Source organism: Protobothrops mucrosquamatus, unplaced genomic scaffold (genome assembly GCF_001527695.2).
Source record: "Protobothrops mucrosquamatus isolate PMUCROS unplaced genomic scaffold, P.Mucros_1.0 scaffold277, whole genome shotgun sequence".
Lineage (NCBI taxonomy): Eukaryota > Metazoa > Chordata > Lepidosauria > Squamata > Viperidae > Protobothrops > Protobothrops mucrosquamatus.
The window spans coordinates 712,689-727,317 of record NW_015386621.1 but is presented as its reverse complement, the minus strand read 5'-3'; the positions used below and the strand labels follow the sequence as shown (position 1 = coordinate 727,317).

The 14,629-nt window shown below is 36.1% G+C and overlaps 1 protein-coding gene across 1 annotated transcript in view; it reads right to left on the bottom strand.

Moving 5' to 3' along the window:
• The window catches only part of DYNC2H1 (dynein cytoplasmic 2 heavy chain 1), a 152,773-nt gene that overhangs the window by 57,500 nt on the left and 80,644 nt on the right, over positions 1–14,629 (bottom strand). The window contains exons 66-70 of the mRNA XM_015814719.1: positions 12,494–12,657; positions 10,976–11,095; positions 8,626–8,760; positions 5,362–5,505; positions 1,721–1,810 (exon numbers count right to left, since the gene is read on the bottom strand). Coding sequence (XP_015670205.1) covers positions 1,721–1,810; positions 5,362–5,505; positions 8,626–8,760; positions 10,976–11,095; positions 12,494–12,657 — 653 coding nt within the window. The remainder of the gene's footprint in view (positions 1–1,720; positions 1,811–5,361; positions 5,506–8,625; positions 8,761–10,975; positions 11,096–12,493; positions 12,658–14,629) is intronic.

Genomic DNA, 14,629 nt, shown 5'->3' with positions numbered 1-14,629 from the left:
CATAAATCCCTAACTATTAATTTATAGTTTTTCCAATGAATTTACTTTCTGAACTAACCAGCAACATTTTAAAATCATGGGTGGTATCTCGCTCAAATAGTCACATATTGAGTGTTCATGATCTAAAGTTCCACTGTAACAAAAGCAAATGGTAATTATTCATTCTGATATTTCAAAATTATATCTTTAAGCGCCAATTCATCTTCTATTATTCTGAGACTTAAAAAGATTTCTCTCCTTCCAGATATGTAAACATGTATATGTCAGTTTAACATGCTCACACTGAAGATGTGTAATATAGAGTACGTACATTTAATTGTTTAGGATAGTGGAGCTTTCAAGCATTGGAAACAATTTACTTTCAAAAGTTTAAAAATAGTGAATATTGAATGAAAGCAAATCATATAAAATATCCAAAAACATTTCATTTATATTACTTGATGCAATTTAACTCAAAAGTAAGTGATGTTGAACTCAACTCTGGTGACTTCATGTTATCAATTTTCTTGACAACAATATGATGTGTTGCCATTGCATTATTTTACAGCAACTAGGGTCAACCTTAATGGGGGAGGGGGGGTTGGCACCTGCTTGCAAATTTATGAATAATCTCATGCCAAAATTTCAGATCTGTAATTGAAGAGTGATCTTCATAAGATAATTTAGGGTTATGGACCAAGGTTGTCCAGATTTTAATGCTAGTTCCCAATGTATCCATATAAATAACAAATGAATAGTTGTTTGGCATATTTTGCTATCTATGACTTTTAAAAGAATATATAGTAAAAATGTCATTGTAGCCAATATTACCTCAATATTACTTCTACCTGTATTTGCATATTGTATTTAGATTGGCTTCATAATAAATAAATATAGGCAGAAGAGTGAGCTCATACTACATTGGCTTAACCAATATTATAGAAACTGTAATTTTCCAGTATAACACAACATTAAACTTCCAAGGGAGTGAATTTCAAGAAGGCTTTCTTCTGAGTAACCACCCTGAGAGTGGAGGCACCTTCAACATATATAGGAATAGATAGCAATGAGGAATATACACATATCACATGAGTGGGCATATATAGAGCGAGACTGAACAGCCCAACTGAGATATCTTCTTTCCACCTGAGGATATAATTGTGCCTATTCTTTTCTTCTGAATGCTACTCATGTCAACTAGAGCTATCCACTTGGAGAGAATAGGAATGAAGAATTATAATATCTCTGGGAAAAGTCAGAAATGGCTACTGTGGGTACAAGAATACAATGTTCCACAACATGTAAAACAAATATAGCTCAAAAACTGATAACCTTATGAATAAAACATTCCATATCTCAGAAGGACATTTTATTAGGAAACCAGTTAAGTGTTAAGAGATCCCAGAAAGAATGTTTTTTTGTTTCAGATAAGCTTCATTTCCTTCTTAGTTTGAACTTAGTCCTCTGGAAGTTATTATTGTCTCAGTACTATAATAAGGCAACATGGTGAGCAAAAAGACTGTTCATAAACTAAGAAACTCATTTGTTCTGCCAAACAAAAAGATCCTATATACAATTCACAAGAGTTTAAAAAAAGTAGCATTTACTAACAAAAAACAAAATTTGGCACCATTGCACATCCACTGAACCATATTTTCAAGTGAGCCAATTTGTGGCTACTCTGGAAACATAATTCCACATTCAACACAGTGAATCAGTGCAAAGGAAAACGACAACTTACCTTAAATAAACAACGACATACATATTCATATACCAAGTGTTTCAATGAGCTGATAAGAGACTTTATTCTTTCCTCAGTATTTCCCAAGTCCTGAAAAAGAATGTTCAGATAGTTAAGAATATTAAGTAATACTTGATGGATCAAAAATACCTAAAAACATCTCTTAAGATTGAAGAGTTTTATCTGAAACCACATTCATTTCAGAGCACACGTTATGCAAGTGGAGTTGGGCGTGCGTGCACGCTCATCTGCCACTTGTGCAGCCTTGTTGCAAATAGGCCACGGCCTGTAGTGGGCCATGGCCCAAGGGAGGGGATCACTATTTAAGAGAATGAGTTTTATCTACAGTGAACAATTTAATCCAAAGTAATAATCTAACTGCATCATGGACCCTAAAAGAAATCTGGGCCTGAGAGACTGACTATATGTGCATCTCCTGCAGATGAATATTAGTCTTTCAAAATTTGTAATAAGAAGCATTACAATGTACTATCAAAAAGCTTTATTTTACCTCATTTAAATGCAATCTGAGGTAATTTAATCAGTTTAAAACCTTTTTTGTTTATGGTTATTATTTAAATTATGCTAATTAACCTGACAAATGAAGAGAAAAAAACTTTAAAGGAAAAGCAAGATCTTCCATAACATAAATAAGAAACTCAAATTGGGCACCCCTTAATCTTGAGGTGACACCTACCTCTAGTACACTTAAAATAAATTCTTCTTTCAGGTCCTCTACCCTATCTTCTTAGACTGATAATTGCCCTACCTTGAACAAGGCAGATATATACCATAAAGTATATAAGTATTAAACTGAGTAATTTAACATTAAAACAAGGCAGTAAGATTGTCACGAAACTGGTTCATGTCCACCAAGAGTCACCAAGGAGCCAAAAAGAGGAGACATTTCTCTTTTTAAAACAGGAATTTCTTCCTATTGTTCCAAAACTAGAAGAAGCCAGGATCTTCACGTCCTAAAGGGAAATTTAATTATTAATTAATTAGCTGATTTTACAAGAAACAGAAATTTATTATACAAAAGTTTGGTTGTCCCAAGGATAAACAAAGGACTGGCCTGCCCCAAAGAAATGGGACTTGTGATGCAGTACTGTGATGCTTTCATCCTTCTGATTTAGCAGTGAGATCCAGCAGATGTTGCTGTGTTAGTGTATCTAGAATGGAAAACCTGATTTTTAAAATTGTTGCTGCATTATTGGAAAAAATGATGTGCTCTCCCTTTCTCATTGATTATTTTTTCTTAAGGTTTGAGATGCTAATGTTATATATTTACTTCTTCATCACCTGGAAATTGTAAGCTTTGATAATGTACTTTCAGGTGATTGAAATAGAGAAGAAATAACTACAAATTCAAACCTGTTTGCTCTGTTATTCAGTTTACACAGAACCATAACGTTCATCACATTTCCAACTGTTTTGCTGGATCAACTGAACTGGAGAAACATAATAAACTTTCCTCTTGTTTGTGCAAAAGGGAATTATTTTTTAGGCCCAAAGGAACATTAATCCCATCTTATTTTCATGGAATATACAGAACTGAGGGTTTGAAAACTGAGCTTCAAATCCAAAAATAATTGTACTGGTCATTAAGAGAAAAAGCTCTGTTGACAATGGAATACTGAGTCGAAGAATAATATGATCCTCCCGCTGGTCGGCCAATCTGGTTCATATATTGAAACAGTTAAGAGCCACTCATATTATCTCAGATAGTGGGGAACTATGAGTAACTTTGACTTTTTTCTAGTCTTGTGGTTAAATTGAGAAAGGAAGGAAATGCATATAGTAGCTGAGTCTAGCTCAATCAATTTTCTCTTAGGTTTGGAAATCCCTGCAAAGTGTTATGTCTAATCACTCTGCAGTTCCAGTGAACTTAGCATTTCCTTTGGGAGTTTGTTCAGAAAAGTTAATTGCTTATACTCTGATTCAGGAAGAAATCTATTTGGGTTTGCTTTTCCAAACCAACAGAAGGAATGTTCCAATCATTCATCCAGCCATACTTTGTTAGCAAATGAAAGAGAAGTAAGATTTGTCTATTTGATACTATTAGCATGCTTCCTCACTACCTGATCAGTTCCTGACTATCAGTTGAAATGTGGCTGTGCTTTTGATGTTATGAAAGAAAACAACTATTTGATTCATAATTTTCTTTCTTGGCTGTTGAAAATCGCTTATTTTGCTGCCATTTTGGCACTTCTGAAAGTGAAATTTGCCAATTTGGATTATGATTCTGAGGCTGGCTCTCAGAATGTTGCAGCCAAGTGTATCGGCTTCTTAATATTTATGCTTTGGATCAAATCCAAAGCATTGAACAGAAAAACATTCAGAGAACGACTCTGCTTTCAAGTTTGTTGAGTAAATATTTTTAAGGCATTCTTAGACAGTTTAGGTGTGAAATTAGGTGGAAGGATTGGAGAAAAGATTACATCTGTGGTAAAATCTCTATAGAATACAGTTTGGGCTTCAAATTGTTACATACATTTGCCTTCATCTATTTATCACTTGCACCATTTGGAATTATCATGATAGTGACAGTTGTTACTAAAGTATCACAGAGATACTTTGAGCATTTATAGAAAAGTATAGAATTCTTGGCTAATTTATGTACTTCCTTTTTTAAAAAAAGACCCATACTGTTATATGGTGTTCTGGGATTAAAAGCTTTCAGTATATGAGAGTCACTGTTAATTTTTTAGACGAGCCTAAGAGCAATAGTGGGAGAGATGATGATTCAAATGTTCATCATGTTGGGGATTTTTTCTTGATTTTTTAAAAGAAATGTTCAGTTCTTTTGTTTTCTAATTGGTATTAAGTTCATTTTAGGACGTGCTGATGTTTTCATGTGCTTCCTATAAAAACTGCAGAAAATATCACCAGCAGCTTCAATAATTACAGCTGGAGGAAGCTGTGGTGCCTTTAAAATATGAGCTTAGGAGTAAATGTGGCTTTCAGGCTGCAGATTACCTATCTGTAATTTAAAAATAGACAAACCCTATAAAAAGTCTGCATTGTCCTCCTTCTGTCAGTAAAAATGCTTAATTTAAAAATTAATTGTGGTACTGGCCTGGGACCATAATAAAGACTGTTGTTTGAAAATTAAGAAATAAGTGAAGAACTTGTATTTACATAAATAGAATCTCATTGCCTTCTCTTGACTATGGAACTATGCTTTCTTTAGCCAAGGAAAAATTATACATTTTATTTAGGACTTTTGTCAAGTAATTATATACAAATATAAAACTAAATTTTCTTCAAATACCCTGATTATAGTATCAATGGTGTGCAATCACTAATCACTTTCTTTTCTTTAAATGTTACTTCAGACAGCCTTATTTCTAGTATTTGATGAATAGAATAGAATAGAATAGAATAGAATAGAATAGAATAGAATAGAATAGAATAGAATAATAGAGTTGGAAGGGACCTTGAAGGTCTTCTAATCTAATCCCCTGATCAGGCAGGAAACCCTATACCATTTCAGACACATGGTTTTCCAATCTCTTCTTAAAAACTTCCAGTGTTGGAAAAAAAGGCAAATGCAGTAAGTGTGTGTATGTGTGTGTGAGGACAGGGGGGAGAGGGAGAGGAGATACACACATATACTGGTTTGAACTATTGGCACATACCAGTTCACTTTGTAGAGTCCTTTGAAAAAGTCTTAGGAAAGAAGCCAGACTAAAACGATACATGTTATTAATTTTGGACAAGTCAGAAATAATAAAATACATCTTGCTACCACTTTCAGCCAGAGTAAGATATGCGTCCCTTTCCTGAAAATAAAGAAGATTAAATGTTAGAGCTCTATTGCCACCTATTGGAAATGTATACACAGAATGAAATTACAAATACAATGTACAACAATTCAGTAGAATAGAAGGTACTTTATCAATGTCGACATGCATTCATGTGTGCACATGACAAAGCAAAATATTTATGTTTTGTTAGATAGCCAGTATTAGCCATATGGGCAATCACCCTTGCCCCAATACAATAGCACTTACACTTATATATTGCTTGACAGCCTTCTCTAAGCGGTTTACAGAGTCAGCACATTGCCCCCAACAATCTGGGTCCTCGTTTTACCGACCTCAGAAGGATGGAAGGCTGTGTCAACCTTGAATGGATGAGAATCGACCCAACTGCAGGCAGCCAGCAGTCAGCAGAAGTAGCCTGCAGTACTGCATTCTAACCACTGCGCCACCATGGCTCATGTTGACTATAGCATCTTAGAAGTTGGAAGAGGTGAGAGGATGCACAGGAATCTATTATATTTCTACATCATTTTCAATAGCCAATATTGGCTACAATCCACTATGGCTAAAAGGACAGTAATAAAAATTCAGACACCTATATGAATTCTAGTAATTGACATCTGTAACAGATCATCTCTTGCTTGGACCACCATAATGCACTCTATGTGCAGCCATCCTTGAAAGGGCAATTAGGACAAAATTGCAGCAGCTATTGTTGGTAAGACATCTCTGCCCATGTAGAATAAGTTCCTGCACTGATTACTAGTAAATTTCTGAGCCCAAATTGAAGTACTGTTCATTATCTTCAATGCCTTATTCAGTGCACCACTGGGATATATGAGGCAACACCCTGGCTAAATTGAATCTGCCCATCTGGTCCAGACATTTATAGAGGGTGTGCTGACAGTCCTTACTCGCTGAGTGGTACATGGTGTATGAAAAAGATGGATGCAGAATTTTTTTTTTCTGTTATAGTTCCTACCCACTTCAGCTTTTTTCATTGGTAGTATATGCAGCTCAAAACCTCCTGGAATTTTGTAAGCATGTTGGAATCCATTATCCCTTGAACTTGATTGTCAGTATCACTATATGTTATCATATTGAAATGGTACTGGTGTTATTTGGATATATCTTACTTATATAATGTTTCTTTCTTTCTGCTGTTCACCAACAGACTCATTTGGGATTGAGATGGGCTATAAATTTTATTAAATAAATAACAGTCATGATGAAAATGCTGGCATTATATACTATTGCCTCAACAATGGCACAAGTATTTAAATCATGGTATTTGAATGATAATATTATCACACAGAATACATTACTTGTCCTCTCCCATAAATTCTTGTTCTGATAAATAATGTTTGATAAAGTTATAAGAATTAAAATATAACTGCTGAACAACCCATTCAAGAAACCAGGAAAGAAAGCAGATGGGAATGTATAACATAGGAATGAACTGGTAATTTAATGTTGGGCTATTTATGGAAAACCACTTTAAAATTCCAAAGAGCTTAAAATGCCATCTGTGATTTGGCATATGGATTTTTGATCGTAACCAAGTCTAAAATATAACTGGATGTACCCCAAACCCTCAGAGAAATTTTGCACTGCTCTTACTGGATATGTACTCAGGAACTATTTGTGAATTAATCTACTGTACTTTCAGTGAACTCTGAAATTTCACAACTAAATCATTCTATTACAAGAATTATAGGCAAAGTAATTTTAAGATTTATTCTCACATGCCCATTAACCTGCAGGTTTCTATTAATTTAGGAATTTATCTAAACAGTATATAAATTGTATTATATTGCGGCAAGTCAAGACTTAATGGATCACTTCCTGTTAGGAAATGCAATGAGGCAGACGTTAAGAGAAAAACAACTCTTGATAGTTGGACAAAATAAAAAGAGACAAAGAAAAAGGTGATAGATATATAAAAGGAGAAGACAGATACTAATATCTTTGTGATAAATTAACCAGTTTACATATAACCATGAATGAGAATTTTTCTTGACATACTTTTTTAAAGAGGAAAAAAAATTACATTCTGTATTAGGTCTTTCTAGTAGGTTAGTAAACTTTTAATTGTTTAAAACAGTTCCCCAACCTTTCCGGCTTTGCGAACCGGCAGGGAGAGAGAGGGGATGGTTCTGTGTGAGTGGCCAGCAAGCGCAGGTGTGCAGCTCCATTTGCACAAGCAGCGTGATTGCGTGCCTGCCACTCACACAAATGGAGTGCATGTACATGCGCTCACCCACTGCTCACGCAAGTCGGGATGCGTGTGCACATGCTTGCCTGTGATTTCTGCAGCCCGGTTGCAAACTGCTCATGGCCCACTAGTGGGCCACAGCCCAGAGCTTGGGGACCCCTGGTTTAAAATAATTGTTTATATTATTGCAAGTATTGCAAGTAATATCAATAAAGGAGATAGTACTATTAATGGCTCCCTTGTCTCCTTGCAGATGTCAAAACCAGGGTGACAGCCAGCAAAGAGAAACTTTGTGATAAAGTGGATAATAGATTATTTTGTTTGAAAAAAGATGAGAAAAGTAGAATAGAAAGACAATTGATAAGACAGATGGAAAGCATCTAAAGGAATATTAGAATATTAGAATTAAAACAATTTATTATTACACTATTATGATGGATTAGACATGTTGGACCTCTATCTGACTTGGAAGCCCTAATATTCTATGCCATCTACATTTCATTTTTCCTTATATTCTCCCAGTTGTTTCTACCCACCCAAATCAGTCTGGCAGATTGGGAATGTTATGGGTAAAAAAAAGGAATATAGAAACCGTTCAGCTCTATATGGGATCTAATGTCATCTTCCAAAATTTTCTCCATTGAAGTTCCTTTTTTGGGATGTATCATACAAATGTATTATTCTAAAATAGACTATATTTGATGTTTTTCATTGTGAAATGACAAAATAATATCTTTACTGATATTAATCATTTTCAGAATAAGAGATAAAACTGTTTAGGATGAAAATAACCTCAGGAGACTACAGAAGATTTACTAACAGACCGTTCTTGAATTTATTAATCCATTGAGACCTAGAATAAACATGTTACTTAACTAATATATTCTCTAATAAACCAAACTAAAAAAAAACCAAATACCAACCTGATCAAGGGAAATCTGAAGTCTATGAAACTCAACAAGTGATTCTTGGATGAGGGCACTACTTGCTTTAGTTTGATTTAGAGATTCAATCAGATCCTTATTTTCAAGTATATTTCCCTTACAAGTTGCAAGAGTCTGCAGGAAAAAAAGTTATTTTAATTGTTTGGAATGCTTTAAATCGTGGACATATAACAAAGATATTCAAATCCACATTGTCTGAATGGATCGCAATGGGTTAGTATGTCACATCTATCAAATGCACCAACTTCCTTAATCAGGGTTTTGTGGAGAGATAGGAAACAATATATTAAATGCAAGAATTCTTCCTGCTCTCTTCCAAAATTCAGCATTACATGTATCTAAAATAACACTGGTCATATTTTGAATTTATGTTTATCTTAAGCATAATCAAAACTAATTCTACTAATTTCTCATAATTCCTGGCTTGAAATTTCAAACATGAAAAAAACCCAACAAACTCACAATACTCATAGAATTTTGAAAATGTCACACTATGTAATCATTTCAGTCAACCAGGCTATTTTAAAAAGTCATTGTATATAGTATGTCTTATGAATCCATTGGCCATAAGCTATGCCAAATAAATTTTATATACCGTGTTTCCCTGAAAATAAGACCCGGTCTTATATCTTTTTTGCCTCCAAAAGAGGCATTAAGTCTTATTTTTGGGGAATGCCTTATTTTTTTCCACTGTCTCAACTTGCGGCGGTGGCACTAACAGCTCCGTCCAGCAGGATCCTGCGTGGCCACCACCAGCCCATTCTTCTGCGGCCGCTTGCTGCCGCTCATGCACGTCGCCCCTGGCCTCTGTTTCGCTGGCAGAGGCCTTCAGGAAAGGCCTCTGCAGCTGAGAACAGAGCCCTCGGTTGACATGCGCTTCACCCCCGGGGCTCCATTCTTGGCTGCAGAGGCCTTTCCTGAAGACATCTGCTGGGGGGGGCGATGGGCACATCAACCTGGGACTCCGTTCTTGGCTGCAGAGGCCAGTGGCGACGAGTACGAGTAGCAGGTGGCTGCAGAAGTGAGCCGGTGGTGGCCACGCAGGCTCCTGCTGGATGAGGATGTTGGTGCCACTGCCGCGAGGCATCAGGGTGTGGGAGGCCTGGCTGTGATGGTCCTGAGGTAAGCGGGTGCAGGGCACGTAGGGCAGCTGCATCTCCCTACCTCTGCCCTAGCTTGATTTTTACATGTGAGCCTCGCCCCACCTCGTGCAATCAGATAGTGGGACAGGGACTTAACTAGGGCTTATTTTGGGGGTAGGGCTAAATATTAGGCACTCACGTAAAAAAGAAGCTAGGATTTATTTCCGGGATAGGTCTTATATTCAGAGAAGCATGGTACTCATGTAGTAAGATGGCAAATGAATGCTTTTTTAATTCTTCCAGGCTCTTTATAGGCAGTGACTACATGCATATGTGCAATGTGGATGCACAGGACAGGCTACCTCTGCTCTGCTCTGGGATCATTTGATTGGGAAGAAGGAAGAGAGTTTAGAATGATGCAGTTCCCCAACATTCTAGACCATGACCCAACTATCTCTTCCCATAGTTTGCAGTGTAGGAATTTGGGGGATTTTTTAATCTTCAGATCCAGCCTAATTTTGAAATTGATCTTTTTTTGTCCAATTTCTTCTCATACCAAATTTGGTCCTTTTCTATTTAGTTTCCAGAGAATTATCTTACTGACTGACAAACTTTGACAGTTCTTTACATCATTTTCTTTTCAATATTTTGCTGCCTTGGAAAGAATAATAAATCTGCACTTTTCATCTTGAGGGGTTTAAAATGCATTTGCAACTGTTAACAGTTATAAAAGAATTCACAGCAAAATGAAAAATGTTACAGCCTTTAAAAATATTTTCCATTCCAATTACTTTTTCAAAGACTAAATTTCGAGCGCAACAGCATTTTATCCTATAAGCTAACAATTGCTAGATTTTGCCTATAAAACTACTAATAGTATAATTTCCACATAATAAATATTTCCACATAATAAAAAAAGAAACATTTACAGTACTTTTTCCATGTAAAATGTCAGGGCTGTTCAAATCCTTTGAAACAATAATTTCAAAATATGCAGGACTGTGTGTAAAGTACTTGTGTGTTGTTTTTTAGGTGTTTTTTAGGTTCATCCAATTTCTTTGGAAATTATCCTCAGCTACCATGTTTCCCGAAAAATAAGACTGGGTCTTACATTAACTTTTGCTCCAAAAGACGTATCTCAAAAAAAAGAAAGGAAGAAAGAAAAAAAGAAGCAGACTGCACCTGGATGACTCCTTGCACTAAACAAAGTTACATAAAACTGTTCATATGAGATCAATATCTGTTACCTCCAAAAGAGATTCTTCAAGTTTTGCCAGCTGTATTTTCTTTTCTTTCTCCTGCTGTAATAATTTTGTTTTTTGTTCTTCCAAATCTGGCTTTTCATGTTGGATAGTCAAAGCTAAAAGCTGGAAGGCCAAGGTATTTTTGAGAAGACAGAAAAGTACGTAAGCACTATTTGTTTGATATTTAGGTAGCCCCTCGTTTTATGTATCCTAACCCTGGGCAGCTTACAAAGAATAATAAAACAATAAAAAGTACAAAACCAACATTAAAATTCCTAGCGCCCCCAAAGACAAAGAAACCTTTCGTGTCCAATAGAAAACTTTCCTGGACACCAGCCAATGCCCTACCCCCCAAAGCTACAGGAAAATCCCAGTCTTCCAGGCCTTATAGAAGACCAGAAGATTAGGGGCTAGCTGTTTTTCAGGGGGAAAAGTATTCCAAAGTGGGGACAGGCTACTAAGAATACTGTAGTTTAAGTCCCACTTGATGGCAAGATTTAAGAAAAGGAGCATGCCTTGCCCATCCTACTAGACTTGGTAGAGGAGGAAAATATCCTCAGAGAGCGGCAGTCCCACAACTATCGGTAAGCTGGAAATTGTCCTTATTGCTGTTGTTTTAAGCAACTTAATACTTCCTTTTTCACACATTTTGTATCCAAATATGTCTTTTGTAAGTAGAAAGACAGTTTTCCTCACACAGGTTGTTCCCACTGAATCCCATCAATTCTCCTTTCTTGCATTTCGTTATTCCTCATTCATGCTATTCTAGAGAAATGCCTGACTTATGGACAGTTTGGGGGAGGAAACAGCAGGGGAGCATAGTACAGTGCAAGGAATGCAAGGAAGCTCCTTTCCTCAAGAACATTCCATGCATTAATGGTTTAAAAAGATCCACTATTTTTAAAATATATATATAAGTCAATTGGTTTATCAGTATGTGTATAATTTGCTTATATATTTACTTGTATGTGTTATTTTTTTGTATAACAATAGAAATTTAAATTTAAGATGTTTGATAATTAGCATCTTCCCATTCTCCTAAAACTAAAAAAAAGACTATGATCCTTGTAAATTGCCATTCTAAAAATATAATAAATAGTTTTACACTCATATAGGACTGCTGCGTAAATATTCTAATATTTGCTCTAACAATATATTTCAGCATAACAAAAGAAAGACTAAGAGAATGAAACAAAGGGAATACATGCCCATATGCAACTAGCTGGACATTCTTAGCTCAAAGTCTTAATCTGTGAAATTTGTAAACTTTTAATAGTACAAAAGAAATTTCATCCATTTTTGCAAGTAATTCCCAATGCAGTGAAAAAAATTGAACAAGCTAATTAAAAACTGCTGGTATCTGAGCTTAACAACACCAGCAGGCACAAAGTAAAAAGAAAAGAGAAGAAACTGGAATTATATTTTTTTTAAAAAAACACAAGATTTTAAAAATAAATTATATAAATCCTTTTATCATTTGATTAAAATGAAGAGTATCATATTGGAGATGTGCATGCTTACCTGTCCTCTTAAGCCACTACGGGTGATTGTAAAATTAACCTCGGTAACAATAGATGCTGCGTCAGGTGGAATATATGGATTTGGGTTTCTAGTTGACAGAAAAAGGTGGAATTCCTCATTATAGTCTATTATTTTGTCACCTATCTGTATAACATAGCGGGGTCCTATAGGAAAAGGGAAAAACACAAGTAATGAAAATAATGTATTTAGAACAGAAGCCTTCTAAATCCTAGGGTTAAAATTTGCCCAAATAGGAGATACATTTTTTAAAAAACAAAAAACAAAGGCTAATTGTCCATAAAATCAAAAAACAGTACCGGTAATAATAACAGTACCATGACTTCCCATGTGAAGCAAAGATCATGCTGATTGGAAATTATAGGAGTTAGTCCAGCATAGCTAGATCAGCATCAATGTGAAAAAGCTATGAATGTGAATAAACCATGAAAAAATAAGCAGAGAAACCATTCACTATTCATCCTTGATTACTTCAATTCTGTCTTGTTTACTCAGATTTCATGTTTAGAGAAAAGGCATTCTTGACATTATGAAAAATAAGAAATTATGTCCAGAAGATACATTCCAGTCAGAACTAGCTCTGAATGATATATAATTACAATCTGTTAGTCAGATTAAAATTGAGAACTAAATACAAAATCCAAATAATCCCACACAATCTCATCTATAGGAACAGAAATACACAGCAATCAATGCCACCAAAATTAAAACACCTTCCATTGTTAGATGAATGGTTAGTATCAAGGCCTTAGTGGACTTTTTGAATACTAAAAGTGATGGAGCATTTGGATGTCTGGGGGATTGCTATTGCAAAGGGGGAAGTGATTGAAAATGTGTCCTTCTCTGGTCCCTACAGGGGGCAATCCCTGAGTAAGGGAGCACAAAGCTCACCATACTTGATGCAATCAGCTGAGAAGATATTAGTAGTAGGGAGAAATCATTCCAATAAATACCAAATTCCTGAATTATGAAGGACTTTAAAGGAGAAAACTAGTATCTTAAATTGCATCTAAAACTAACAGGTAACCAGTGCAGCATTCTAAGCTATGGTGATATATGGGGACATTGGGAAGCACATACAAAAACATCAGAGCACTGAAATATACAGCCAAGTAAAAAAAAAATGTAAAAATACAGAACTTTTTTCTTTGAAATATAGGAAGAACAGTGAAAAATCTTTATGATCAGCAATTATTGTCATCCTCTACCTAAGGGCAAAGGGGTTCAACATAGCCCTAGGGAAGCCTATCATCTGCAGACTGATTGGGATAAAGTTTGTGCTTTGGCTTAGTACCTTGAGATATAAATTTCACCTGCATATTGTAACATGTAGAAGATAGAATAGAACAGAACAGAACAGAACAGAACAGAATAGAATAGAAGCTGAAGGGAACTTGGAGGTCTTCTAGTCCAGCCCCCTGCTCAAGCAGGAGAACCTATACCAGTGGTGGCAAACCTATGGCACGGGTGCCAGAGGCGGCACTCAGAGTCCTCTCTGTGGGCACGCGCACCGTCGCCCCAGTCCTAGGCCTTCAGCTGGGTTTTATAAAATCTTTTCGCTTTAGGCCTCTGCCGCCGTGTGCAAAAAAGAAAAAAAGTTCAATCAATCAGTCAATTTCAACTTCTCGCGGGGAAAAAAAAGATCTTGCAAAGTTGGAATTGATTGATTGAACTTTTCAGTCCCACCCAGTCTGCCGTTACCACGGCAGCCATGCCCACCCAATGGGCCACACCCATCCAATTGGCCACACCCAGCCAATGGGCCACACCCACCCGGCACCTGACGATGCATAAGTGGGTTTTGGGTTGCAGTTTGGGCACTCTGTCTCTAAAAGGTTCACCATCACTGACCTATACCATCTCAGACAAGTGATTGTCTAGTCCAGGGGTAGGCAACCCAAAACACTCAAAGAGCCACTTGGACCCGTTTCCCACCGAAAACAAAACACTGGGAGCCGAAAAATCCTTTTGATATCTAAAATGAAGATAACACTGCATATATCCTTTTTTACCTTTAATATATGTTTGTGTGTGTATATGTTTGTGTGTGTATATATAAAGGTAAAAAAGGATATATGCAGTGTTATCTTCATTTTGTTGGATAGGGCCCATTGTTCA